Here is a 26,241-nt window from a genome sequence, read left to right on the forward strand (position 1 = left end):
TTCTCCATGATGCTTCTGTCAACAAATCTGGTCTTGAAGAGGACCGCAGGAAGGAGGACTTTGAATGTGAAATGTGCATTTCTGGCTTTGCTTAAACTACGGGCATTGTGTAAGAGGAGGTAAAGGTGATTAAAAAAAATTGTTAAAAGGTCAGTGGTGGTGGTAGGAGATAACATGGTGTAGGATTTGAGAGAGAAGAGTGCTAGGGGCTGGCCTAACAAAGCAGGGCATATGATATGTATTGAGAGACCAGGCATAATTTGCACTGGCAGCTTTAATTCTCTCATTTTTCTTTTCAGTTTGTGGACTACAAGAGTAAAAGACTTCATGTTCCTCAGGAAGAAATTGCTATTCTTGAGTGTGGTTGAGAAAATGTTTGCTTATATGACAAATATTTGGCACCTGTAAGCTTCTTCTTGGTTGGGTGAAAACAGCCTTTAACTAATAAGCATGTGAATCTCAGTGCTGAGACTATGGTGGTGTCATGGTCGTGTTGCACTTTCTAGTGTAAAGAGCAGCTTTTAAAAATACTGATCATGGATGGAAGTGGTCATTGTGCTCTATATAGTCAGTGTAAATGTCTTGGCCATATTGTGCTCTTTATACGGACTATTCAAAAACCGGAACTATTGTTCTGACTGTTTTCTTTGGACACTATTCACAACCTGATGTTAAAATATGTTTTTTCAACTTATTTTGCTTAAGATAATCAGATGAATAAGAGCACATAAGCATCTGTATCAAAGGCATAACAGATCCAATATTAAACATTGCAGTGTCTCTTCCCCGTTTTCTGTGTTGATCTTGTGTGTCAACTGACCTCCCAGAAAAAGCTAAGTGTTCAATTAAACCAGCAAAAGCTAAGGAGCTGCAGCTTTCTCTTGTGGAAAAAAATGCGTACTGCTGCCTCCTGCCAACTAGCAGTAGGTTTCTGACTGCTCCTTAAGTAGTTTATCCCGTTTGCTTTTTAAACTCTAAAAAGTTGAGGGTTTGTAGGTGTCTTGAAGCTTGTCTTGCCCCTTTTCTATCTCTGTAAGCTTGTTTGCTTTTCACCGTAAAAACAGCTCCCATTATTGCTATGAAACTCCCTGAAAGAGCCAGGGGTGCATATGTGCACTTGATCAAAAGCAGGAACAGTGAAAATAAAGTAGGTGTTTTAAGGCTACAGCGTTCAGTGAACTGCATGTTTGTATTTCTTACTCTGATGTTTTTAGTTTCAAAGATAAAGCATTTAATGTGTGCATTTAATATGGGTACATGAAAGATTTAAGAAGGCTGATTTACAAAGGGAATACTGTTGATGTGTTTCCCATTTTAGGACCAATAGACTAAATTTCCTGTAAAGAGGTTAAATGATCTGATGAACAGTTAACTATTAATTGCTTTACAGCTGATTATGTTATGTTGTTTGGTGGGGTTTTTAAGTTCAGTTAAGCACTTGGAGTCCTCTGGCTTTCCTCAAGCTACCCAGAGAGATTGCGGAATCATCATCCTTGGGGAGAGTCAAAACACACCCTAAGAAATAAGGTTTAACTCTGAAGGTAGATAAACTTTGAAGTTGGCCCTGCTTTAAGTGGGTGGCAAGTGTGGTGTTGGACATGTTAAAAGAGGTCTGGAAGATGTCTTTCAAAGGGCTCTGTGGTGGGTTGACCCTGGATGAATGCCAGGTGCCCTCTGAAGCAGCTTTATCACTCCCCCTCCTCACCTGGGCAGGGGAGACAAACTACAATGGAAGACTTGTGGGTCAAAATAAGGGCCAGGAGAGATCAGTTGGCAATTATCATCATGGACAAAACAGACTCAACTTGGGGAAATTAGATTAATTTATTGCCAATCAAATTGGGGTAGGATAATGAGAAATAAAACCGAATCTTAAAAATACCTTCTGCTTTTTCTTTCTTCCTCATCTCAACTTCACTCCTGATTTTCTTTACCTCCTTCCCTTTCTGCAGTGGTACAGGAGGACAGAGAATGAGGTTTGTGGTCAGCTTATCACAACATTTCTGCTGCTGCTTCCTTCTAAGGGGTAGAAGTCCTTCTCCTGCTCCAGCATGGGATCCCTCCCATGGGAGACAGTTTCTCCACAAACTTCTCCCTTGAGAGTCCTTCCCACAGGCTGCAATTATTCATACACTGCTCTAGCATGGGTCATGTCCATGGGGTGCAGTCGTTCAGGAACAGACTGTTTCAGCATGTGTCCCCTGCAGGATCACAAGTCTTGCCAGGAGTCCACTCTAGTGCAGACTTCCCACAGCCTCCTTTGGGCACATCCCCGTGCTTTGGTGTGGGGCCCTCCACTGATGGGCTCGACCTTGGCCAGCAGTGGGTCTGTCCTGGAGCCAGCTGCCATTGGCTCTGTGGGACACAGGGGAAGCTTCTGGCAGCTTCTCACAGAAGCCACCCCCCTATATACCCCCTGATACCCCCCTGACTCTTCTGATCTATAGTAGGATTCTAATTCAGCTTTCTGAATTCAACTCCTACAAGATGTGAAGAAGTACAAGATCTATTTAGGGTGAAGGAGCCTAAAAATATCTATGCTGTTACCAGAACAAGAATTTTAAAACTCTGACCCTGTGTCTTGTCAGGCCTTAAACTAAGAAAAGTCACTATAAGAGTCAAGAACACTAGTTCAGGAGTGTACAGCTACAAGCCATTTCTCCAAAACTCTCCTGTCAATGCGCAATGTAACGTGTCTGGCTTTTTGCAAATATCTCAACAGGTATTTTTTTTAAGGAGTACTTCTGAAAACTATGTTTAATTTTATGGCTACCATTTTACTGCATTTGGATTTCGTTTGGGAGAAGAAGAGAAAGGTAGCAATGAAGCCTGAACAGGATTCAGTCAGTGTGTGATTTGTGTGGTGGGGAGCATACATGTGTGTCACGTAGACCTGGCTAGCAAATCTGGGAAATGGTAGTGTTGAGACACCAGCTTCAATAAATTAGTGTGCCACTTTTCAACTCTTCCATTTTTTTCTGTGTCCAGTGGATTCTTAAAATGCTACTGTGAAACAGGTGTGTTTATCACTCTGGACATTATGTTTACTAGACTTGCATTAGGGATGTGGTACTTTAGTTTCTGATATGTTTGGAAGTTTTTGGTTTAAAAATTTTTGATTTTGAGTTTCGGTTTTGGTCTATCAGGCATACTTCAAACCTATAGGAATTAAAGTGGACTCACTTTCATGTCATTACCTTCCGGTAATAAAGAAGAATTAAGATTATTAAACAAGCCATGAATTTTGCAATAACCGACTAGCTGAACTTGCCTTTTTTTTTATTTTTTTTTTGGCACTGTCAACATCAGTGGCTTTTGGGAAGTAATCCAGTGAGAATTTTATTTTGCAGCTGAAATAAGTTGTAAAATTGATTGCTCATGTCTTCAGGTGGTGAAGAATAAACAAACCCAAAGTCAGTTTTACTAAACTAATTCCATTTTTCCTGTCTTAAAGGCATATAACGCCAGAGAAGTTTTATGTGGAAGCCTGTGATGATGGAGCAGATGATGTGCTTGCTATTGATAGAGTCTCCACGGAAGTCACCCTTACAGGTACTCTCTTCACCAGTATTTCTCAATATGTTCTTCTCTCTCCTTTTTGTCTGTTTTGCTCTTGGCGCTCCAAGAAAACCTCAGAACCTTACTGAGATAGTACTGACAGAATTGGTTTTAGTTACTGTTTAAAATTGTGTTTTGTATTCCGTCCTGCAAAGAGCTTTGTTTGAAGCACCTTTTGGCTGTGGGTAACCAGGGGGGTGGTGCTTGCCTGCTTTTGGTAAGACTGCCCATCACAACAGTGGAAACTGACTCATCCAAGGTAGCTGGGATTGGTGCTACAAGTTCAAGATTGAAGTGTTGAACACTGGGGTTCTCCAACTTTTCCAAATTGTCCCAGTGCTGTCTTTTATATAATACTGAAACCTGATTTTTCATAAAGCCTCTAGAAACAGCAACAGTAAAAAACCTTTGCTGTAAATTTCATTCTGTGTTGCAAGTTGGGATTCCAATGTCAGTGTGAGTAGTTTTCAACATGCTGATGTCTTTAATGTTTAACTTTTTAAAGAACGTGAAACCAGTGCATAAAACCAAAGAACTTCAATTAAATAACAATGAAACAAAGGCAGTGGGAGACTTCCCTTTTGATAATTCAAGGGTTTGTACTCACAAATCTCTAAACAGATAGAAATGCTACAATAGTATTAATATAAAAGCAGTATTCTCTGTCTTTTATTAGGCCTCTTGTATACTTCATGTAAAAACAGTGTGCCTGCCCAATCCCACTGATATTTTTGATGTTGTAGTATAATATTTCAATTTCTTCTTCAAAGTTGTCACTTCAAAACTATAAAGATAGCTATCCCAAGTCTTTTTTTAGTCTACATGGCTCTCATTACTGGTCTTTTATCAGATGAACCTGTGTTCAGTGTTTAAAGCAGAGAGATTAAAGAATTGTCTTTCTTGGTTTTCTGGGAAAATGCCTCACTCTGTTATGGGTGTTTTGTTTTTTTTTTAAACTTCTTTAATATCTTTTCTGTTGCTTTAGAAAAGTAGATAGATGAAAGTTAAATGTGCTAAGACTTTTAATTGATATTTGGATACCTTTTGGATCTCTTGGTATGTTGTTGGGAGTACTGCATCCCTTGCCATATCTATGCTGTTGTTGATAGTTATGCAGAGATAAGCCAAAAGGTAAACTGTGTGTCCTGAAATGGAAGTAGACTGAGGCTCAGAAGGAGCACTGAGAACAGGGAGGCACAAGCACTTATGGTTTGTTTGTCCTTGATGTCTTACTGGTTTCAAAACAAAGCTTCTGGAAGCTGACAGGACAATACATTATTGAGGAGTCTACTTGCTATATTGTCGTATGAGTGAGCTTTAATTTATTCCATTGATTGACCAGTTTGATTAAACATAACAAATTGTGTTGGAATGCTTCCACATCCTTCCCCCCAACTCCCCATTAGGTTTTGCTTCTTGTACTTAAGACTCTAGCAAAACTTGAGATTTGACCAAGAGGCTTTGGAGTTTAATAGTTTTCCAGTATAGTCATGAAGGAAGCATTCTGAAGTTCTGATGTTGTTTTCTTCTGCTTTTCAGTTAAGAAAGATGTTCCCCCTTCAGCTGTTACACGGCCTATATTTGGTGTTTTGGGAACAATCCGATTGGTGGCAGGTAAGGAAAAAAGAACTGTGCCCTTTAAAAATACTTAGGCAAAATATGTTACTAAAGAAGTTTTAAAGGCAAAAATAGTATTTGCAGGTACCTGAGACTGCACTTTCGTCAGTATAATAGGCTTTCCTTGTGGCTGTTGGAGGATGGAGGTATCCAAATACAGGTTATCATGAATGTTCATATACCTCTTAAACCAGTAGGTGCTCTAAAGGCAGGGTTAACAGCCTGTTGTTTGAGTTTTAAGGAATGCCTTTCAAATGAGTGCAGAGAACCTCATCTACTTACTCTTCATAACTGTTTTAATCTTAGCTGCAGGATTTGATGCAACAATCAAGTTGTGAAGTTTGACTTGAAATCAATAATCTTGATCCACAGATAGCTGAGGGACAGAGTGATAGACTAGTAGATACAGCTGTTCAAGTAACGATTGTGTTCCAACTACCCTAAAAATACACAGAAAATCCAACATGAAAAGAAAAAGGCAGATGGAACAATTCTAATTCTAGGGAGTTGTGGGATAAGATAAGAATAAGCTGTCCAGTTTTTCTAAGTGTCTCAGTGGTGTTCAGATCTAAACAGTCACTGCTGTAAATAAACCGGATGCATAAAGTGTAAGATTTCAGGAAAGTAAGCGTTGCTACTCGAACAATCCTTCGTGTAGATTTTATTAGAGTATGAGAATGAAGTAGTCTGAAAAATGATGTAATAAGGGGCATGCATGCTGAATAAAATCTCCATATGTAGAAAGAATTTGCGATCACTCACTGCAGTATTCTCAGCAGAGGCAAAATGTCATTGTGTTGAATGCAGTGACATCTGACAGGATCTTAAAGCTACTGAACTTTCTATGCCCATATTCTAAAGAATTGTGGATCTTGCAGGGTAAGAGCAATGTAATGGATACCTGTGTCATAGGTGCTTGACAAGCTCTGACTGTTTTAAAGGGGAGTTTTCACCACTTACAGGCATGGCACAATGACTTCTGTTCATCTGACTGAATATTAAATAAAATACAGGATACGCAAGTCTCTTAAAAGCTGGGTTTTCTTCATTCTACCCTCTAGAGCTTTGCACTGAGTGTTAGTATGCAGCTGTCAAGCTAAAAATGGTATCATTTAAAGTAAATGTTTAGTTAAGTGCTATTAGGCAGTTCACTGCTATCTGTTAGCTGTAAAACTGGTCTGTTATCTAGCAATGCAGTATCTTTAACAAATATAAATATTCTTTGCCTTTTACAGTATTAAGAGTAACCTTTTTCTTCAAAAACAAGATGACACTGAAATAAGATAGGCTTAGAAATAAGGCTGTGTTGTGTTTACCAACACGTGTAAGTTAATTGCTTTGAGTGCTGTCCACGATTATGGGGCTTTTTTGCTTTGTTACTTATGCAACCAGGAAAACAACAAACTTCCTGTCTTAAATTATTAAAAGAAACCCAGTTCTTTGTTCCGTTTTGAACCTGCTAGGATGAATATTTTTTTCAGGATAAGTTGAATGGTCTTTTTGGCTTTTGAAGCATTCTTCCTTTCCAGTATTTTGGACTTGTTCTGTGCTTTCCAAACCACATTCAAGAGCATTGGCCTCTTTCTGCATTTGCAAACTTTCAGACTGTCTCTGATCAGAAGTAAGAGTAGGTGACACTTTTTTTATCTTGTCCTTTTTTTTTTTTTTTAGTTCCTTAAACTTAATGAGTAGCTCTGTGAGCATAGAGAAGTGGGTAGCTTAGCAAGTGGATTTTTTTTTTTCTGCTCCAGCCCCTTACTCTAAAGAACATAAAGTTCTAAGTGTAACTTGAAGAAGCCTCACTCTTTGCTATCGATTTCAGTTTTCTGGTATGTTTATAGACTGCTTTTCTTAATATGTGCATCTGTTATTTTTTTATAAAATTTTGCTCTTTCTAATTTACAGGCACATATCTTATTGTAATAACTAAAAAGAAAAAAGTAGGCGAGATTTTTGGTCATGCAATCTGGAAAGCAACAGACTTTGACATCCTGTCCTACAAAAAGACCATGCTGCACTTAACTGATATTCAGGTAGGTCTATTGATTATGGGAGTGTGAAGGAATGTTATCATATGTTAATATACATTACCACAGGACCTAATGTGATGAAACTATGGAATTTTTTTAAGAAGCTCTTTGAACTATAGCTTTTTTCTGATTTGTTCAGGTTACTAGAATGGACGTAGTATTTGTGTGTAGATGTATATAAAATTAAGGCATTCAAGATGATAAACTCAACTGTGTAACTCGGAATATCATCTGCAGTTCACAGATGTGCATTTTTGCTCCTTTTAAGATGGTACACCCTTCTTAAGCTTCTGTTAAATCTTTCTTGCAGGTTTACTATTCTGATAGCCCCTACCATAAGCTGCATTGCTGTCATCTTGTCTGTCTTGCTTAATTTATGGAATTGTTCAATTATATAATTACCCAGCAGGGAAGAATTGATTTTTTTTTTCCTTTTTTTTTTTTTTTGAGAGGGAGGGAAAGATTGAGGATTGTTTAAAACAGATGTGTAGTAGATTGATAAACAGCAGGTAAGGGTATCTAACCAATGGAACTGGAAAGGAATCTGATGCTCTTTCAGGAAAGGAATGAGATTAGTCAGAACTTGAACCAGAACACAGTTAGTTATTGGGGTAATCTTGACAGTAAGTTATAACCTTTCTTTTGCATTGCCATCTTGTCTCTTTCTTTTTGACTGAACGGTTTTCAGGGAAACTAGTGGCTTCCTTTTTGCTTGGAAGTTGTTAATATTAGTTTGATATCAGTAGCTGTTTACCTCACAGGTATACTGTTCTCTGCTCTCCACTGTTCTTGCAGAATTTGGTTGCAGTGTGCTTAGCTGCAAGTTATCAGTGAACTGGTATCAGAATTGCAATCTCATGGTTTCCTTCTCATATGGTAATCTCTGGATGATGTCATGTATTGCTAGAGCACTAGCAAAATTCATCTCATCACTTCAAAAAGTAGTGGTAGCTTATAAGAATAAAGTATTTTGATGGTAATATGAAAGCTCTTCTGTCCTCTTTTCTCATCTCAACAGTTGCAGGACAATAAAGTATTTTTATCGATGCTTAACCATGTCTTGAGTGTGGATGGGTTTTACTTCTCAACAACCTACGACCTAACACACACTCTGCAACGATTAGCCAACACGAGCCCAGAGTTCCAGGAAATGAGCCTTCTGGAGAGGGTAAGGATTTAATTTTGTGTGGTATCTGTGTCTTGGAAATTGTCAGTCAGTTTTGCATGGCTTGAGTTTACTTTATGCAGATATGTTTAAATGATATCAGTGTTTATCCAAACTATTGAGGGTTGTGGCTGAGCACACTGGTCCACCCTTCCTTAAGTCTCATAGCTTGTGAGCAGCATGACATTCTAGAAATCTGTTCCAATGTGATGTCACACTTCCAGATCAGGTAGTTAGAAGTACTTACTGCAGTCTGCTTTAAATGGATTTAAAAAATCCAAAATAAATGAAAGTTTACCTCTGATATTAATATTGAACACTTCTAATTGCAATAAGAAGGAACTAAACAGGAAAAATTGAGAGATAACAAGTAATTCCTTTGACCTGGAATCGGGGGGGGGGGGGAGGAGGGATCCAAAGTGGAATAAATGGTACTTGTCTTCATATTCTTTTCCAGGATAACATGAAATAGAACTGCAGGTTTTATGGCTGTTGGTCTTGGGATGTTGTATTCTGTCTCAAGTATTCCAATTCCTTATGTTTGAAGCATGATTTTAATATACTGCTTTTGTCTTAAAGGCAACAGCCAAATGCAATTGGAGCTTGAAATTCTCTTGTGTTTTCAGAGTTCCAGAATTGTTAGTCTGATAACTTGCTATACTGCAGTGTAAACAAGATCTAAACTGCCTAAGCACCAAAATACTGAATCCTTGAAAGTCAATAGCACTTTTTGTTTGCCTGAGAGGTGGCAGTGGAGTCGCTGGTCGTTGTTGTTTTCGTCTCTTGGTTACTGAAACTGTCTAAGCTGGGGAAGTAGTATAGTGTTATTTTTTGTTTGTTGTTTTTTTTTTTAATATTGGAAAAAGTGTTTATATTTGGGGACTATTTTGCATCATCAAATGCTGCTCTGCTAGTGTTCTTGGCATGGAGAGCAGTTGCTGACATGAAAGGAAGGGTTTGCCTTAAAATTGTAGCACTCCAGAAGGTTATTTGAAAGGCAAAGTACAGTAAAAAGGCATCCATTTCGAGTAAATTCAGATATTAGATGGTTAAAATTATTTCAGTGTAATTTCATGCTCCCATGGCTGCAGTATAAAGGCTTATCAAAAGGATGGTGGCAGTTTTGGACATCTCCAGGTCATCTCTGCAGGGAAGCCTGGCCTGTGTTTGGTGTGTGCAGGTTTTTGCTTGATGTCTTGTGTGTTTGTTGCTTTTTAACAGTACTGGCAGAAGGAAATGACCTCAATATGGGGGCACCAGAGAATTGTGTTATGTTCTTTCACTAGTTCAAGATGCTGAAAGTAGGACTTGAACATTGTTTTCTGTTAGATAAAGGACTGTTGCAGCACTGAGCTTGAATTAATCCTCATCACTCTCAGTAGTGTGTGGCCTGCCTGCCTCATCTTAAAGTTGGGATTTATGCCACGTCTCCAGAGCCTGCACTGTGTTCTGCAGCAAATGTCGCTTTTGTGACTAATCTATAGCTTTCTGGAATGTGTTCAGCAACGTGCTCAAGTCAGTTCTTAGGTGAATTAGAAGTAGGAAATCCATGAAGTTGAAGGTGGTCATTTATCCAATGAAATACAAATACTTTTGTCTTTTAAACTACGAGTATTGTTTAACTTTCAGTTCTCGGAATCGTAGATTGTTCCACACAAGACTCCTTGTGTTTTTACTTTCCACCCATTTTAAGTGTTTTACCTTGCTGCTGCTCTTAAAATTTTGGGTAATTTCAAGTCCTGTCTACTTAGGGCAAAGACTGGAAAGCTCATCCAATAGCTGCAGCTCAGTTGGTGATGGTTTAGTGTGCCTGAAGTGTCAGGCAACACCCTTAAAGATTGGAGAGAACTGTTCTTTTAACTATTCCTATTTAAATTTCTAGTCCAGGACATGAAAGTTACTGATGAAAGAAGGGAATTTCATCTCCATTTGTATCTGTTCACCTAAATTTGTGTGATGCATGGATACTGTGATACCACCTTTATGCTGAATTAAACAGAATTGACAGTTTCTAAAAGCATGTTGCCTTTTTTCTTGCTGCAGGCAGATCCACGGTTTGTATGGAATGGACACCTTCTTAGAGAATTTATTGCCCAACCAGAGGTAAACACTTTGTAATTATTAGATTATTAGAGAACAAATACCCTTTAACTACAACTGTGCAACAGTTTTTTGTAATTCTGTCTCTTTCAGACAGCCAGAATCTAGTATAACGTGGCTATTCATCATCTAGTTTAGCACAGTGAGTCTTCTGCTTTCAAACTTCCAACTTCATGTCCATGTCCTCAGTAGTACTTCTAGAAAGCTGACTTTTGGAAGTGTCTGTATTTGAAGATACTGTGCCGTGAAGAGACCTGCTTATATAAACCAAAGCGGAAGTTACACTGCACAGCACATGCTTCTGAAGCATTTTGAATTCTAGCTACTTAGTTATCTTTTTCTATAGGCAACATTCAGCTTATCACTTATTTTGTAAGACTGTCTCACATCTTCCTCCGTGAGTGCAGTTTAAATCCCATTTGCCCAGTGAACAGGTCATAAACCTGGTAATTAAGAGTAAAACCGACAGTTTAGGTTCTTCCAGTTTGTCTCAAATGAAGACTAGCACAGTGTAACCTTTTGAGTTCACTTAGTCCAGCAAATACAAGTGCATGACCACGAGCCGCAGGAGTAGTACCTTAGTGGCCACACTGTCTAAGCTCCTTCCTATTGGAGACATCAGATATGCTAAACTTCTGGAATGGTCTGCACTACAGCAGCCTTCTCTCCCCATCAGTGCTTCACATTTATCAAAGCAAATGACGCACTGCTTCTATTTCTGTCTCAGTAACCTGTGGAGATGTGCTGTTACATTAGACAGCACTGTTCCAAAAGGCTGGATTATGCAGTGCTTCTGGAATGTGAAGATATGAATGAGTAAAGGACTGTTGTGCATATTCTGGAGGCATATGACTGGGTATAAGGTTTGGATAGTGCTATGCAAACAAAGCTTGGGAAATGGGAGAGAAGCTGTATGAGAACAGCAAAGAAAGCCAAGTGTGGCTGGTTAGTGAAAACAGACGTAGGAGGCAAAACACTGAAGCTGAAAAGGGAGATAACTGATATGTGAGGGGAAGCATGGCCTAACATAGACTACAGGTGGCTTGCTACAGGAACAGTTTTAGGTAATGAGATGTGGGACTTCTGACTTCTAGTACTGGAAAACTTTAAAGTTTTCTTAAAAGACCAAATTATTCAGGAATGGCAGGATGGGGAAAAAAACCCTGGAACGAGCATTTTGAGTATTAATCACATACATATGAAATCCTGTGTTAACTACTGTCTTTGCATACATCCTACTGTGGAGGTAAAGCAAATACCATGTCAAAAGGCTTTCAGCATGTACTGCTTTATATCTGGCATGTTTGTAGGAGAGTAAATGCTATGTATAGGAGGACAAAGCAGCTTGCTTTTTGTCCAGGCTGCTTAATTAGGATTAGACTTTCACTTTTTCCCTCCTACTTATAAGGATTACATATGTTGCTGTTTTCCTTGAACTTTTTTTTCTCAGCATTACTGCACCCTAAACAAAAAAATAAAGTATATAAAGTATATAAAACTATCCCAAAATTCCTAGGCAAAGCATAGTCACTCACTTATCTCTTTTGCCTGCTAGTGTTTAATATTTCTAACATGTATTATTTGTGTGTTTCAGATCCATAGGTTTGCTACGCCGGTGATGCATGGATGTATCCTTTTGTGTTGTAAAACTCAGGGCTGAATATGGGTAGTCCAATAGCAAAATGGTTGCTGGCAAGGCTGCTCTACTGCTACGTTGGCAGCGATAACATAGAGCACAATGTCAGAATTAAGTTATACTTTGTTCATATATGAGCATTACATATTGCATGATAACGCACTCATATGTTAACTCCCTTGAATATTCTACTTTGAAGGCTTAATGTATTTTACTGGCATGGTTTGCATAACTGTCTTTCAGTGGGATTGAAGGTTAAGATTAATATGGCAGATGCTCTTACATCAGCTTAAGTACTTTTTTATCCTGCTATAAGGATGCATTTACTTTGGATATAAAATAAGGGAGAACAGTTTTGACTTGAAGGAGTGATTATGGATGTTCCTGTTGATGCATAAAAGGATAAGAAGTTCTGCTGAAGGCTTCCTGGATGCTCCTCCTAGGCAGCTGCTTTTCCTGCACCAACACTTTGAGTAACAGCCTTTTTAGCAAAGCAGTCATGAGCTTGTTTTTGAGAAGGGATGTATGCTGTAGGTAAGCTAAATGCTTTCTGGAGGCAGTGTGGTGATCAACAATAAGTCCCGGGTAGTTGCTCCTGGACTGTCAGCATGAAATGGACTGTCTAAACTGGACAGAGCAATTCGTGCCACATTGTGCTTCATTCCTTCATTGTATAGGCCCCTCAGATGTGTGCAGGGAATGGCTTCCAAATGGAATCACTCGATCTGGTAGGACTGTCAGCAGCTGGCAGATCTCCAGTCCTCCTTTCCTGTGACTTCATTTAATGGAAAATGTTGTGGGAGTAGGTAGAGAGACAAGGAAAGATAGCAAAAGGGAACTGTCAAAACAGCCCAATACTTACGCTGCTGGCAGAGTGCAATTAACTCCTTCCTCTGTCCTGTTTTCCACTATATAAATGATTAGCATAAGTAATGTATGTTTTGTTGTAATTCTAATCTAACCAAACACCTTAGAGAGCCTAGGAATTTGAAGAAACTAGATTTCTAGTGATAAAAATGCTAGGAAGAGCCCTAAGCAGAACTGTTGCAGCACCACTAGCAGTTATTTCAATAAAATCAAAGCTGCTTTTTTTTCCTCCCCACATAAACCTAAATATATTTTTTTTCAACTATGTGGACTGGGGTTCTAGTCTTGCAGTGATGAGAAATAACAGACTTACTTGGGTAGTTGAGACTTTGATCACCTAAAAACTTTAAACTATATTTAATATTTCCCTTGCTGCTCAAAAAAAAAAAAAAGGCCCTTCTAAAGAATAACAAATTGCATCTTCTCCTTTTTTGTGTGTGTGGAAGTTGCCAGTAGTAAATTCTCATTTAAAGAACAGAGATTGCAAACAGAAGATAGGGTGACTATTGCCAGGCAGCTAAGGTTAGAGGTAACCTGTCTTGCAGGAAACTGTTGGCTGTAGAAATGTTAAATTAAAGGGTGTAAGACCTGGCAGTAATTTTCCAGGAAAGCAGAGGAATAGACATTTTTCAGCCTTAATTTGTGAATTGTGAGAACATTCTGGATGGGGCTGACTTGTACTGTATTTTTTGAATTCTTTACAAACAGTATTGGCATAAATACAAATATAAATCAAGATGTTCAATGTATGCAGTCAGCGTGCTCTTTAATGTAGCTTAGCATATGTGTGACACAGAATCATAAATGAATCATAAATGTAGAATCTAAATTTCACTATAAAATATGCTATTTTGAAAAAGGAAAATATATCTTGTTTACTTTACCAACCTTGAGACAAAGTATCTAGCTTCCTCAAAGAGTAGAAGACTGCAGTATACTAATAAAAAAAATGACCATTTTGATCTTTTGCTTGCTTTAAAGTGGTAGGTTTCAGTTTTTAGGGGCAAAGCTGGGGAACCTACCTGGAGAAATTTTTCATGAGGAGTGCTGGTCTCTATTAGACTTGACAGCTTACCAAATAAGCGCCATTATAAGCAGCACAGAACAAGACTAAAACTGAAACTGGTTGTCAGTGGCCCCTGCTTGTTGATTAGTCCCAGGTTATGGTGCATCTTCCACTTTGGGTATGTAACCTGGACAGGAAACCATTCTTGTGTTAGAAGCTCACACGGGAGACTTGGTGCGTGTTCATTCTTTTTCTTTGCGTGGAGCCAGTCTGTTACTGCTAGTTCTGGCATTTGTAAATGTGATGTATGTTGCACTTGTGAGTGCAAGATATACACCCCAAGATATTCACTCTTTTAAAAGCCTTAGAAAAATGTTCTAAAGTGGTATTTTTTGTTAAAAGCAATAGGGGCAAGAAACTGTTAAGGGAGTCTAATAAAATTATGGATGAGATGGATTTTTTTAATAAGGACCATAAGACCCAGATGAATCTTCTTTAGAATGAAGTTTTTTCAAAATTACAGCAGTTTTAATGTTTGTTCATCAGTGACATTGCCATAGGGAGTCTTTTTGCAGTGTGCATACTGGTCCTAATACTACTACTACCTCTCAAGTTTACTGTTCAACTGCTGCTGGTGTGAGAAATATTTACAAACTTCTTTGAATGTAGTCACTTGATTGATGTTTCCTACCTCTTGATGTATAAAAATATCCTAATGAAATGTTGAGGTTTTCCTTAGTGTTATTCATTAGTTATCACTATGCACTCCTGTTCTATTAATGGCAAGTGTTTTGACTGGCTGCTTGTTTCCAGAAGAAGCTGTTTCAGGGCTGGGGTGCGCTACTATGTAAGAGGTAAAATAGAAAATTGATTTATTTAAAAAATAATGCAAGTTCTATCTGTATATGTGACTTACCTTTAAGAGCAATTGCTGTGTAATGACTTGCACAAAAAAAATACTTGGTTTGTCTTTAGGTCCTTCCTCCAAAGAAAATATTAGGAACATGTATTAGGAACCAAAGCATGTTTTCTTATTTTTTAAAACTGACTCATTTATTCTCCTAGAGATAACTGCAAAAGTTTTGTAGTGAATTTTGAATAGTTCAGTGTCAGAGCACTGGAATTTCATTTCTTATTAAATGACAATTTTTATGCTAGAAATATGAAAATATGTTAAGCAGAACTGTTCTTTTGCAAGTTAAATTTGGTGCAGATCATGTTAAACATTGTGTATTTAATTTAACATCGTCCGGCAGCTCTGTGCTTTCTGGGAGGACTTACTGGGAGGGGAAAGGAAGGCTTTTGCTGATGTACTGTCACTGTTCTGCAGGCAGCATGGGCTTGTTAACAAGCTCTTTTTCCCACATAGGTATTGATTCAGAAGGGCATGCTGCTAACTTTGTTGAAACAGAACAAATTGTCCATTACAAGGGGAGCAAGGCATCGTTCGTTCAGGTAAAGTCACCGTAAGGAACTGCTCACTGGCTTAAGATACAAAGATAAATCGCTCTGTCTGTGTCTTTAAACACAGATTTTATGCAAGATATGCGAACAAAACTAAACAAACAGACTGAGTTAGTTTAACAAAAGAAACCAGTCTGCTTTATTTTTAAATGTCAAGTGAGTTTGTAAATTCTGTTGTTTAAAACCATTTCCATTCTTTTGCAGACCCGTGGATCAATTCCTTTTTTCTGGTCTCAAAGACCAAACCTCAAGTATAAACCAAAGCCACAGATCAGCAAGTCAGTAAATCATGTATGTGAGTGTTTGTTGAGTCCTGGGGGTTTTAATAAGTTTCTGGGTTTATTTTGTGTGATAGGGTAGTAAACTGTAATCAGAAGAATAAAAATCAGCAATACTAAGTTGAGCTTTATTTTTTTGAAAGTAGTAGCAAGAATCTTTGTATTCCTTACGATGAATTCGAAGGCTGAAAAAAATCCAGACATCAGTGGGGGTAGTTTCTCTTTGGATCTTGTTTGCCGCAGTTTTAGTAGCAGCACAATACTCCTTATCTGTAGCATGTTTAATAAGGACAGCTGGATGAACTGGGAGGATGAAAGTAGAAATGTATTGGCACAATAGAAAACATCAAACACTTTTCTTAGTTATAAGAACCATCAAAAAGATGATAATGGAGATTTCTTGTAAAGCACAGGTCTGTCAACACATTTCTTTTCTCTTCTAGATGGATGGCTTCCAAAGACATTTTGACTCGCAAATAATTAGCTATGGAAAGCAAATGATTGTCAACTTGGTATGCTTTCACTTGTTCTCCCTGAAAAAGCTGTTGTTCTTTTAAGCAAGCTTTGAGTAATACTGTCTCCTTTTTCCCCTTTTCCCAGGTTAACCAAAAAGGTTCAGAGAAGCCTCTTGAGCAAACATTTGCGAAAATGGTGAACAGCATGGCAAATGGAATGGTCAGGTACATGTGATATGAAATGATACATTCTGTGTTACTGCTTGAGCACTGCCTCTGAATCCCACGGAGTCGTCAGTTCTTCAGGGCCTTTTCCAGCCCTCTGAGTTGTTTGCTTTTCATTTTTATGAAATAACTTGCAAATGACCCATGCCCCTTCCTACCTCAGAGCTCACATTCTAAGCAGAATTGAGACTGTGAAGCAAATATGGGACAAAGAGAGGAGACAGGCAGAATAAAGAAGGAAATTCAGAGGCAATGGTAAGGCCAGTATTGGAGTCATAGTATGCAATGAGAGCTGTGGAAATCATCTGCATTTTAGGAGAAAGACAATCATGCCCTCTAGAACTAGCTTCTGGCAAAAAGGCTTGGTTACATTGCTAACTTAGTAAGGGAGTGAGTGCTGAGTTTGAACAAAACAGGATGAGATAAAGGAGGGAACAGTGAGGGGAACAAGTAATTTAAATGTCTGGAACTCAGTGTACTAATGGGCCAAGAGAGTGGAGATGCAGTTTAATCATGAGAAATTCCATCTCTTTGTGGGAATATTGAGTGCAGTATGCAATTTTACAACCTGTCTGTGCTTGCTTTCATTAACTTCTGGAGGGAGGGCTAACGTACAACTCCCACAGATACTTGCCTCTGCCTTATCCTTGAAATTACTGTACCGTATTATCATCACTCATGTATGTTAAAGGGCAAAATCCCACCTCTGGGCCAAAGGCATCCTGTTTTAATAAGGATTCACTTCTGTCTGAGGATAAGTAAGGAATTACAGGTTATATTCAAGATTCCCTTCTAAATCCTGACATACTTTGAATTTTTTCCAAGCTCCTTTCTGCTTATGTCCTACTGCTGCCTTCTCCAGGATAGTTAGAGATGTCTGTTTTACTTCTGTGTGCTGCTTTTACTACCCTCAGAGGTGTGTTTGCGTGTGCTGTTGGTGTGCGGATGTGTATTTTTCTTTTATTTTTATTAAAAAAGACCACTTCTAAAATAAGCTCTTTGCTCACTCTCACATCTAGACTGGTGTTGATACTTTAGCTGTACAAAGCTTGTGGAATTCTGTGCACCTTTGCTATAAAGTCATCTGGTAGAAACAAAGGTGTAAAGTTATGTCAGGGTGTGTTCTGGTGGTGTTCTCTGTATGTTCCAAAGCAGTGTTTGGCAGCCTCATTTTACTATTGCTACCAAAATCCACTTTCTTTGTTAATTGGTTTTAATGATGTTTATCTGCCAGACTTGAGTCTTCAGTTACTTGTTTCAGTTTGTATATACCATCTTTCTTCATGCACATAGTCCTGAAATCTTGTCAAATAATAACATTTGGATTACAAATGCTTGAGGGGAGGAGTGTAATGCCCTGTAATTCACAGTAAACATATACATACAAATGTTTAATCAAGCACCACTCATTTAGAGCACTTCTTGCAGAAACTAATTGGCTGTTAAAATCTTGTTCCAGGTCAATAGCTTTTCCATTTTCTTGACAGAGATAGGTTAACTGTTCAAACAGAACCTGTCTCAGGTTTCTAGAGAGCTATCAAGGGAATTGTGCCAGGAAAGAATGTTGCACTTTGAACTAGACACAGGTGTCAAAATGAACTGAAGTTCCCAATGCAGTTCCTTGGAAGAGAGGAGAGTAAAAGAATCCTGGTGGGAAAAAAATGAAATGAGATGAAATAAGATTCATATCCCTTGTGTACTTTCTGGAGGAAAACTACTAACCAGAGCATAGAGTGGGTAATTTGGAATGGAAGTTGCATTTTGGAAAGAATTGTAAATTATGTCACCATGCACACTAAAGGATGCAGCTTCAGGAAGATTACAGAGCACTGACAAAATCCATAGATTTGCTGGAAGCCATCGCTAAAGAAAAACAAATCATCTGTCACTACCTGTTTTATAGCTCAGCCTTTTGCTGAGTTTTCTGAAACCATTACTGCAGTACATATGATCTGAAAAGGTGCTTCTCTCTGACCAGATACGTAGCGTTTGACTTCCATAAAGAGTGCAGTCGGATGAGGTGGGATCGACTTCAGATTTTGATGGATCAACTAGCAGAACAACAAGATGAATTTAGGTAAGGCTCTGCAGTTCTTTCACTTCTGTACTGGTGAAATGAGACCACTTCCTCATAGTTGCTGTTGTCTTACATTAAGGCACAGTGAGACAGATCTGTAATCCATGAAGATGGATTTGTGTACATCAGTGTTTCCATGTCTCTGATCTCTTGCTCATAGCACATGGAAGGTTAGAGATCTGGTGGGGGGTAAGTTGTAGAGCCCTTGTTCTGTCTGAGTGGTTCTGAGAAGTGTAGCAACACTGAGTTGTGAGAAGAGCTGCCTTTGTAAGGTTGGTTAAAGATTAGACGAAGTTGCATACTGAAGCCATTTAAGAAGTCTGCTTAAGTGATATTTTTTCTACCCAATACTAATTCCATGTGTTGTTGGCAGCAAACTATTCTGTCACAGTCAAACACTTAGTGCTCCTCCCACGGGCACCTGTAAAAGTGTTTTCTCTAACACACATTGTTTGGCACCAAATCTTGCACAGCACTGATCGTCAGCCTTTGCTAACATAAGTAACCCACAAGGAAACATTTTCTCAAGTCATAAAAGTACACTAAATGTCCAAATCAATTTAAATCTTTAGTCCCACAAGTGTGTTGTTTTTAGGCACTTCTTGGTCTTTGCTACTCCTAGATATGTAGATTGCTAGGGAAATGGTTTCCTTTGTTCTGCTTTCCTGATTGATTGCTTTCTTCCTATTCCTGAAGTCTTGTGCCTAAAGCATGAAGTAGATCAGCTAAAACATTACAACACTGGCAGTGGCATAGTCTATCCTAACAAAATAAAATGAGGTGAGCTGTGGACTAGAATAGTCTTGTTACTGAAATCTCTTGCTTGGAATAAAGGCTACGGGAATAGTATAAGTTAATCAGAAGATAGTGGATATTCTCTGCCCACCACAAAAAAAAATAAAAAAGGTCTTAAAGACCTATGAAGACCTGAAGGATAAATTGACTTTGGGTACTTCAAATAAGGAGAAATAAGACTGTAGGTTTTTCCTATACAGCGAGAATCATTTATTCTCAGAATTAATGCTGAATCCCATAACTTGTTTGCTGCCACCTGCCATAGGAGGCTTAGAAAAGAACCACGTTTCCTTGAAATGAAGAAAAATAGAGAAAAAAAAAGGTCATGCATCTCTAAAATGATAAAAAAATTGAAGACTCTTCCTCAAGATTAGGCTGCCTTTTTATTATATCTAGTGTGACTATTGTTTAAATGGGAACAGAAAAGCCTGAGTTTTTATCTTAGAAAATAGTTCTGCAACCCCAAGGGAGGTAAACAACTCTATTTTCTGCAGGTTAAATCCAATTGTGAAAGATCTGTCAGAAAGAATAACTACGTTTGAAGAGGTGCTTTTAAAATTTTTTAGAGCAACTGTTGGAGATGTAGGACTTGAGTAGTCATTTCTGGTTAATAAGATAATTTATTATTATTATAATATCAGTTCTAGGCAAAGCTTGGGGGGAGAAAGGGAGAAAATGAAAATTTCACAGGTATTATTGTCTGCTTTAATCATACAACAATCATGGTTTAACAGAACTAGTTCTCCAAGAATGATGAAAATGGCTCTTAAGAAGACAACACAAGGTTGATCAAAGCAAATTTTAAGTCTCTTGATTGTAGCACTGCATGACTCTAGACTTGATAATCTTAAAATGTTCCACAGTAACAGTGGATCATATGCTAGTCCACATCCAGAGTTCATAACTACATATTAATTTAATATGTAGAATATGACCCATAAATCTGTAGACAACTGGAAGTTTCATGCTGTGGCAGAACTAGTGGAATTCTATCCCATTTCACACATCCAGCTGATAACTAGATTGGCATTTTTGATTTACCAGCTCAGTATTGGAATACTTGCATGCAATTCCATATTTAAAATGAGCTGTTTGTTATCAACTACTGGAAACACCTTGGTTAGTGGATTTAAAAGACAGAGGTAACAATTAGCATATGCAGTTGCAAGAGGGAACATCTGGTTCCCCCAGATGTTCTCGTAATGGAGAGAATAGTACATGATGGTAGCAGATTTCAGTAGTGGCCTGTAAAAACTCTGAATACCCTCCTGGAAGAAGTGTGCCTTACAACTTACATGAGTTTTTATGCAGTGGTAACTGGATTGAACCTTGTGACCAGGTATATTCAAACTTGCTTCCTTATGCTGTTACACTCTGCTAATGATCTTGATATCTGTGGAGCTGGGACACTAAAATAACTGGAAAAAAAATAAATAAAGTGTAAGTCACTGATTTTTGTAATGGAAGCTGCTTTCCAGTGGCATAAACCAGCATTTGCTGTTTGGCTTTCTAAATGGTAAGAGTGAATGCTAAACGTTCTCCATCTACTCATGTTGTTTTTCAGCATGGGAGGGGAAGAATCAAAGAGAAGGAGGAATCAAAGTTCAAAGACATGGCCAAGAACACTTGATATGCTCAAGATAACTCTGTTTTGGTTGTTAGGATATTTACTTCTGGAAACCTGTGATTTATATGGACTGTTATCTATAAATATTTATGTGTCTTTTATGTGTTAGTTATTTTCTAGTGGATTCGGATGGTAAAATTGTGACCCAGCAGGAAGGAATATTCCGCAGTAACTGCATGGACTGCCTTGATCGGACTAATGTGATCCAGAGCTTATTGGCACGCCGATCTCTTCAGGCCCAGCTTCAGGTAAATATTTTATTCTTGTTTAATAAGCTGGAAGAGGAGAGGTGATTTCTGTTTGGAACAGAAGTGTAATTTTAACACTACAACAAGAGCTTGCATACTGGAGTTACTGTACTGCTTACTTGAAATGCATTGACTGGACTCTAGTTTAATAGATACAGCTTTTTCTGAAAGCATGCTTTTTGTTTCAGAGGCTAGGTGTTCTGCATGTTGGACAGAGAATTGAAGAGCAAGCAGACTTTGAGAAAATCTACAAAAATGGTAGGCTGTTTGTAGAGTTCAAACAATAACTTTTCTCCCAACAGGGTACATAACTTCCTTAATATTTCTTAATGTCTTCCTATCCACAGCATGGGCTGATAATGCTAATGCTTGTGCCAAACAATATGCTGGAACTGGTGCCTTAAAGACTGATTACACAAGGTAAGTCAGCCTTTCTTGTAAAGGCCTTCTGGGTTTTTGGGCATGTTTGGGATTTTCTTTAAGTCTTCATATCTGAGAAAGTTATTAATCTGGGACTTAGGCCATAAATGAATTTTGCAGCAGTTCACTTGGTAAAATGTCAGACTAAAATCTACAGAACACCCTTCTTCTCTGTGTTTATATGGAGGAAGAAAAGGCTATCTGAAAATAAAACCAAGGAAGTGTGCTGTGAAGAGGCACATTTATATTCTGTGATGGAGACAAGTGCCGTTTTATTTTGAAACTTTGTTACAGACATGTTTGGTAATAAGGCAGAGGGAGCGCTAGATAAATGTATTTCCATGCAGGTATTCATTTAACATAATACACATTTTGATAATGACAGAACTATAAATCTGAAATTATCTTCCTGGATTTATATATTTGAAATACTTTTCACAACTTCCTTTTGCAGAACTGGGAAGAGAACTCAGTGGGGCTTAATAATGGATGGCTGGAACTCATTAATACGTTACTACAAAAACAATTTTTCTGATGGATTTAGACAAGTAAGTTAAGTTTTTAACTGTGGGGAAGTGTATTTGATAAATGTGGCTGTGTATTTTAACTTTTGCCCTTCCTTTCTCTTTCAGGATGCGATTGATCTTTTTCTTGGAAATTATTCAGTGGATGAAGTAGAACCTGCTAGTCCTCTACATGTCAAGAAAGATTGGAAATTTTTAGCTGTGAGTATGGAGACTTTATTCGCGATTGGAGAAATGTGTACAACCATTTAGTAGTCACTTGCTTCACATGACTAAGTAGGACTTGTCTGTTTAGTCATGAAGCATCCCTATAATCTGGTTATGTTTCTATAATACCTGCTTGCAGGATTAAACCCAGACTGTTCCTTTGACAGAAAATGGAGTGTCCTTGAGGTATTGGAAAAACTGCTGCTTGCTTTTTAAAAATCTGCTTCATCAAGTGGAAAGGGGGAAATTCTATTAGTCACCATCAGTGACTGTTTCCTTCTGCAGAAGAATCTTGTGAAGATTTTTTTTTCTCACACTTCATGCAGTACCCCACTTTTTATTCTTTTTTCACCCTCCCCCTTCTATTTTGTGAAATGGGATTTGGGGACATTATGGGTTTCACTAGTAGCTGGTGTTTGGGTTTGGGGTATTTTTAACAAAACACAAACCTCAATCTCTTTTAATGCACAGAAGGTGTATTTTAATTCTTAACATAATTTAGAAAGCATTCAGTAACTTTGGAGCTATCCAAACTTTTATTTGTACCTGAATGCAGGTGAATTGAGAATTAAAGCAACTTCATTGTAAAGCAAGTAAATAGCTTTGCAGTACAACCCATCTTGAAGAAAATTAAGAAATAAATGTGCTGCTATATCAAGTGATTATTCTTTTTCTCTTTCCTCAGTTGCCTATTATTATGGTGGTTGCTTTCTCCATGTGCATTATTTGTTTGCTAATGGCTGGTAAGTCACTATTGGTTTTAATTCCATAAAATTGGTTTGTTTCTGTGTGAGCTTCATGTAAATGGTTACCAGTAACTATTCAGTATAAAATGGCTGACCCTGAGATTAGCTCAGTTGTTCAGAACATGGTGCTAATGACACCAAGGTTGTGGGTTTGATCCCTGTATGGGCCATTCACTTAAAATTGGACTCAATGATCCTTGTGAGTCCCTTCCAACTCAGAAGATTCTGTGATTCTGCTTCTCAATCATTCTAAAAAGTGTTTGAGGATTAGCACTAAATCAGTAATGTGGAAAAAAAATGAGGTGCTACATAAAGCAATGTTAAAACATGTGTAGAAGTCACTTAAGGGGCAGTTAGTTGTCCCCAAATTTAGTTGCACCTGAGTAGACATCTAGCTTTATTGTAGGCTGTGTAATTTTGGGCAGAAATGCAGTTCAAAGCAGTCAGATATAGGCATAAGCCTGTTCTGGTGGATGTTCCCTTAATCTAAATCTGTGTTAGGATTGGTGAAGGTTTTTGCCTTCTGCTTTATCCTTGAAGTTTCCAACATTAGTACCAGTAGAGTTCTTGACTGACTTCCACAGATGTCTGTTTGATGTGTTCCAAGAACTGTGTGGCAAACACAATTTTTTCCTAGGTGAGGAAATAGAAAAAGACCTGTGAAAAACTTCTGACTTCATTTGACAACAGATCTCTGACGAAGGCCTTGAAATATTTTGCTTTTGGACTGAAGTAAACTCTGGAAATAATGAACTAAAAGGTTTATCTCACTCTTCTTCACAGGTGATACATGGACTGAGACATTGGCCTATGTGCTTTTCTGGGGAAGTGCAAGCTTTGGAACTTTTGCTATAATCCTTTATAATGGCAAGGATTTTGTAGATGCACCCAAGCTGGTCCAGAAAGAGAAGATGGACTGAATTTGTGTGTGTGGAAAGCGGCTTGGTACTGAGGATTCTTCAAGCCACACTTGGAGTCTCTACTGACCTGCTTTCCACACCAAGTAGTGCTCTGTTGGACATTCTTCCTTGGCATTGGGGGGGTGGGGGTAAGGAAACCATGTCCTGTGGTGGTGGTAGCTTTCAACTGAGACCTGATTTGACAGTCTTAGTTGCAATGGTCTTTGGAATATTGCATTAGTGGATGGGGCTCCACTCTTACTGGGGTAATGCAAAGACAAAAGTCAGCTTTTTGGTGTCTGGAACATCTTAAAGCTTAAGTGGATTGCTTAAGTTTATGGTCCAGCTGGGTTGTTTCAGCTGCTTTTTCTGGTCTTGACAGGAGAGAGCTCTGATGCTGTTCGTGTGTCAAAGTACCCAAATGTTGAAGCATTAATAATGGAGCATCTGATAGTGGTCTCTGAACAAATATGGCTTTGTACCAATGAAAAGTCTAGGTCCAGACTTAGAGCTGGATTACATTTGTTGTGATAGAGTCCATGTTAAGGAGTCCTTCGTGCAAATTTGTGTGTGGATTCTTTTCACTAAATACAAAAGGTTTTTTGAATTCTAATGCTATTCTAAAGTGAGGTTTTTGTCCTGTCTTGTTTATCTAAAACTGATGCAATATTCTGCTAATCATTGTTGGGTGAAAGGGCAGTGTAATTGGATGTTCCTGAAGTTGCAAATGTCTTGCACTGTTTCAATACTGCAGTCTCCATATGAAAATTCAGTAGTTAGCAAGTTAAAATATAGATTTTTCTTTCTAAAGATGTAAACAGAATCAAAGAATGTAAAAGTCCTTTGCAGTGTTTATTGAACCTTCCTTATGCTAAAGTTCCAAAGTATTCCATTACTTTTAAGAATGGGTTACAACATAAAAGGTGAACTTCATATTGTTTTGCTAGTCAGCTGCTTCTATCCTTGGTTATATTGAAATAATTTATCAAAGGAAGAATAACCTGAGGAGAAACGTTCAGCCTAAACTCCAAGTTTGCACTTGGGAGCAGCAGCTTGCTTTTCATGCATGATACTGTAACACACACTTTAAAAAAAAAAAAGGAGGAAAAAAAAAAAGCTACTGACTAATTCATGCTGGTTAATATGTCTTTAAATTTAGTGCTTCCAAGCTGTATAAAAATAAGGACCAATTTTAAGCTATTTTGTCACTTAATTTTATATGGTTTGTTCAAAACCTGACATGGAACTTGCTTAAGGCGCTGTGCATTGTTTAATATTTCCTGTAAGTACAGCTGTATATTCAGATTGCGAGTATAAAATTTAAATGGGGGGAAGGGAGAAACATGTAGAATACTACTAGGACTAGCACAGTTGTCACTATTGAAGCTAGAACACAAAACACTGATACTCCAGTGTTCCCTTGTGTTATGACTGAAAATATGTACAGGTTTGGTTTTTGGTTGTTTTTTTTTTTTTTGCAACTGTTCATTTAACCTTGAATGTTTCTGGAGGCCTCTCTGGGTTTTGTGAAAACATAACCTGTTCATGAGCACTAGTCTTGCAAAGTATCTGTTTGCTTCTAGATGCTGTAATGGAAATACCAGTTGGTGGTTAACTGGAAAATCCTCTAACTTAAAATTTTTAAAGGTGAACTCCCTCATAGGCACGAAGTACGAGAACACCATAGACTCAATATTTGAAAGTAATGGTTCTGATGGCTCATTGGCAGGTAGAGTTTGAAACTTGGCTTGGTTGTCTTGCAGTCTAGAACTAAGTTGTTCCATCTTTGGTGAAGAAGTTGTTGCAGGAAAGACCAAACTTGAATTGCTAATATAAAAGGCTTGTAAGACATAGAATAATGTAGGGTTTAGAAGTTGGAAGGCATCTGTATTTCAGTGCTTTGCAAAGAGTCTGTATTTCTAAAATCACAAATGGTGTACTCCTAAATGACAATAAAATGTTCAACTTTTTCTAGATGTACCGTCTCTGTTACATTTTGTGTGTTGGAGTAGACTGTTCCCAAGTTGCTCCTTAGAAACTGTTTCTCACTCAAAGGATGCTTCCGTTTTGTGTCTGCTCATTGCACGTGGTGATCGTGCTCTGCTGTGCTTAAATATTGATGATCTCACACTGTGCTCAATGTCAGTTTGCACTAGTGTCATGTTCCAGTCTTCACTGCTGTGTCTGGATCTCTGAGATCTGGATCTCTGAGTCTGAGATGTACTGTCGTTGGAGTTCTCCAGTGCTGCATCCCAGGTATCACCTCTCCTCAGCACTGATGGCTCTTTGCCTCTTCC

The 26,241-nt window shown here is 38.2% G+C and overlaps 1 protein-coding gene across 2 annotated transcripts in view; it reads left to right on the forward strand.

Annotated features, from left to right (window-relative positions):
- SACM1L (SAC1 like phosphatidylinositide phosphatase) overlaps nt 1–25,920 on the forward strand; it is a 31,122-nt gene extending 5,202 nt beyond the window's left edge. Inside the window, exons 2-20 of one of the 2 annotated variants that reach the window (XM_027729145.2) lie at nt 3,455–3,552; nt 5,098–5,172; nt 7,081–7,208; nt 8,224–8,373; nt 10,414–10,473; nt 12,065–12,098; nt 14,732–14,833; nt 15,349–15,434; nt 15,648–15,734; nt 16,165–16,233; nt 16,322–16,401; nt 18,380–18,478; nt 21,010–21,148; nt 21,337–21,406; nt 21,496–21,568; nt 22,023–22,116; nt 22,201–22,293; nt 22,985–23,042; nt 23,829–25,920. In XM_027729145.2, coding sequence (XP_027584946.1) covers nt 3,455–3,552; nt 5,098–5,172; nt 7,081–7,208; nt 8,224–8,373; nt 10,414–10,473; nt 12,065–12,098; nt 14,732–14,833; nt 15,349–15,434; nt 15,648–15,734; nt 16,165–16,233; nt 16,322–16,401; nt 18,380–18,478; nt 21,010–21,148; nt 21,337–21,406; nt 21,496–21,568; nt 22,023–22,116; nt 22,201–22,293; nt 22,985–23,042; nt 23,829–23,965 — 1,732 coding nt within the window. In that variant the 3' untranslated portion in view covers nt 23,966–25,920. Of the gene's footprint in view, nt 1–3,454; nt 3,553–5,097; nt 5,173–7,080; nt 7,209–8,223; nt 8,374–10,413; nt 10,474–12,064; nt 12,099–14,731; nt 14,834–15,348; nt 15,435–15,647; nt 15,735–16,164; nt 16,234–16,321; nt 16,402–18,379; nt 18,479–21,009; nt 21,149–21,336; nt 21,407–21,495; nt 21,569–22,022; nt 22,117–22,200; nt 22,294–22,984; nt 23,043–23,828 lie in introns of those variants that run through there. The other variant, XM_027729146.1, reaches the window with a different exon arrangement.
- Nucleotides 25,921–26,241: the final 321 nt, after the last annotated feature.

The sequence above is a fragment of the Pipra filicauda genome, unplaced genomic scaffold (assembly GCF_003945595.2).
Source record: "Pipra filicauda isolate LSUMZ 115617 unplaced genomic scaffold, ASM394559v2 scaffold62_size3274119_pilon, whole genome shotgun sequence".
NCBI classification, from domain to species: domain Eukaryota; kingdom Metazoa; phylum Chordata; class Aves; order Passeriformes; family Pipridae; genus Pipra; species Pipra filicauda.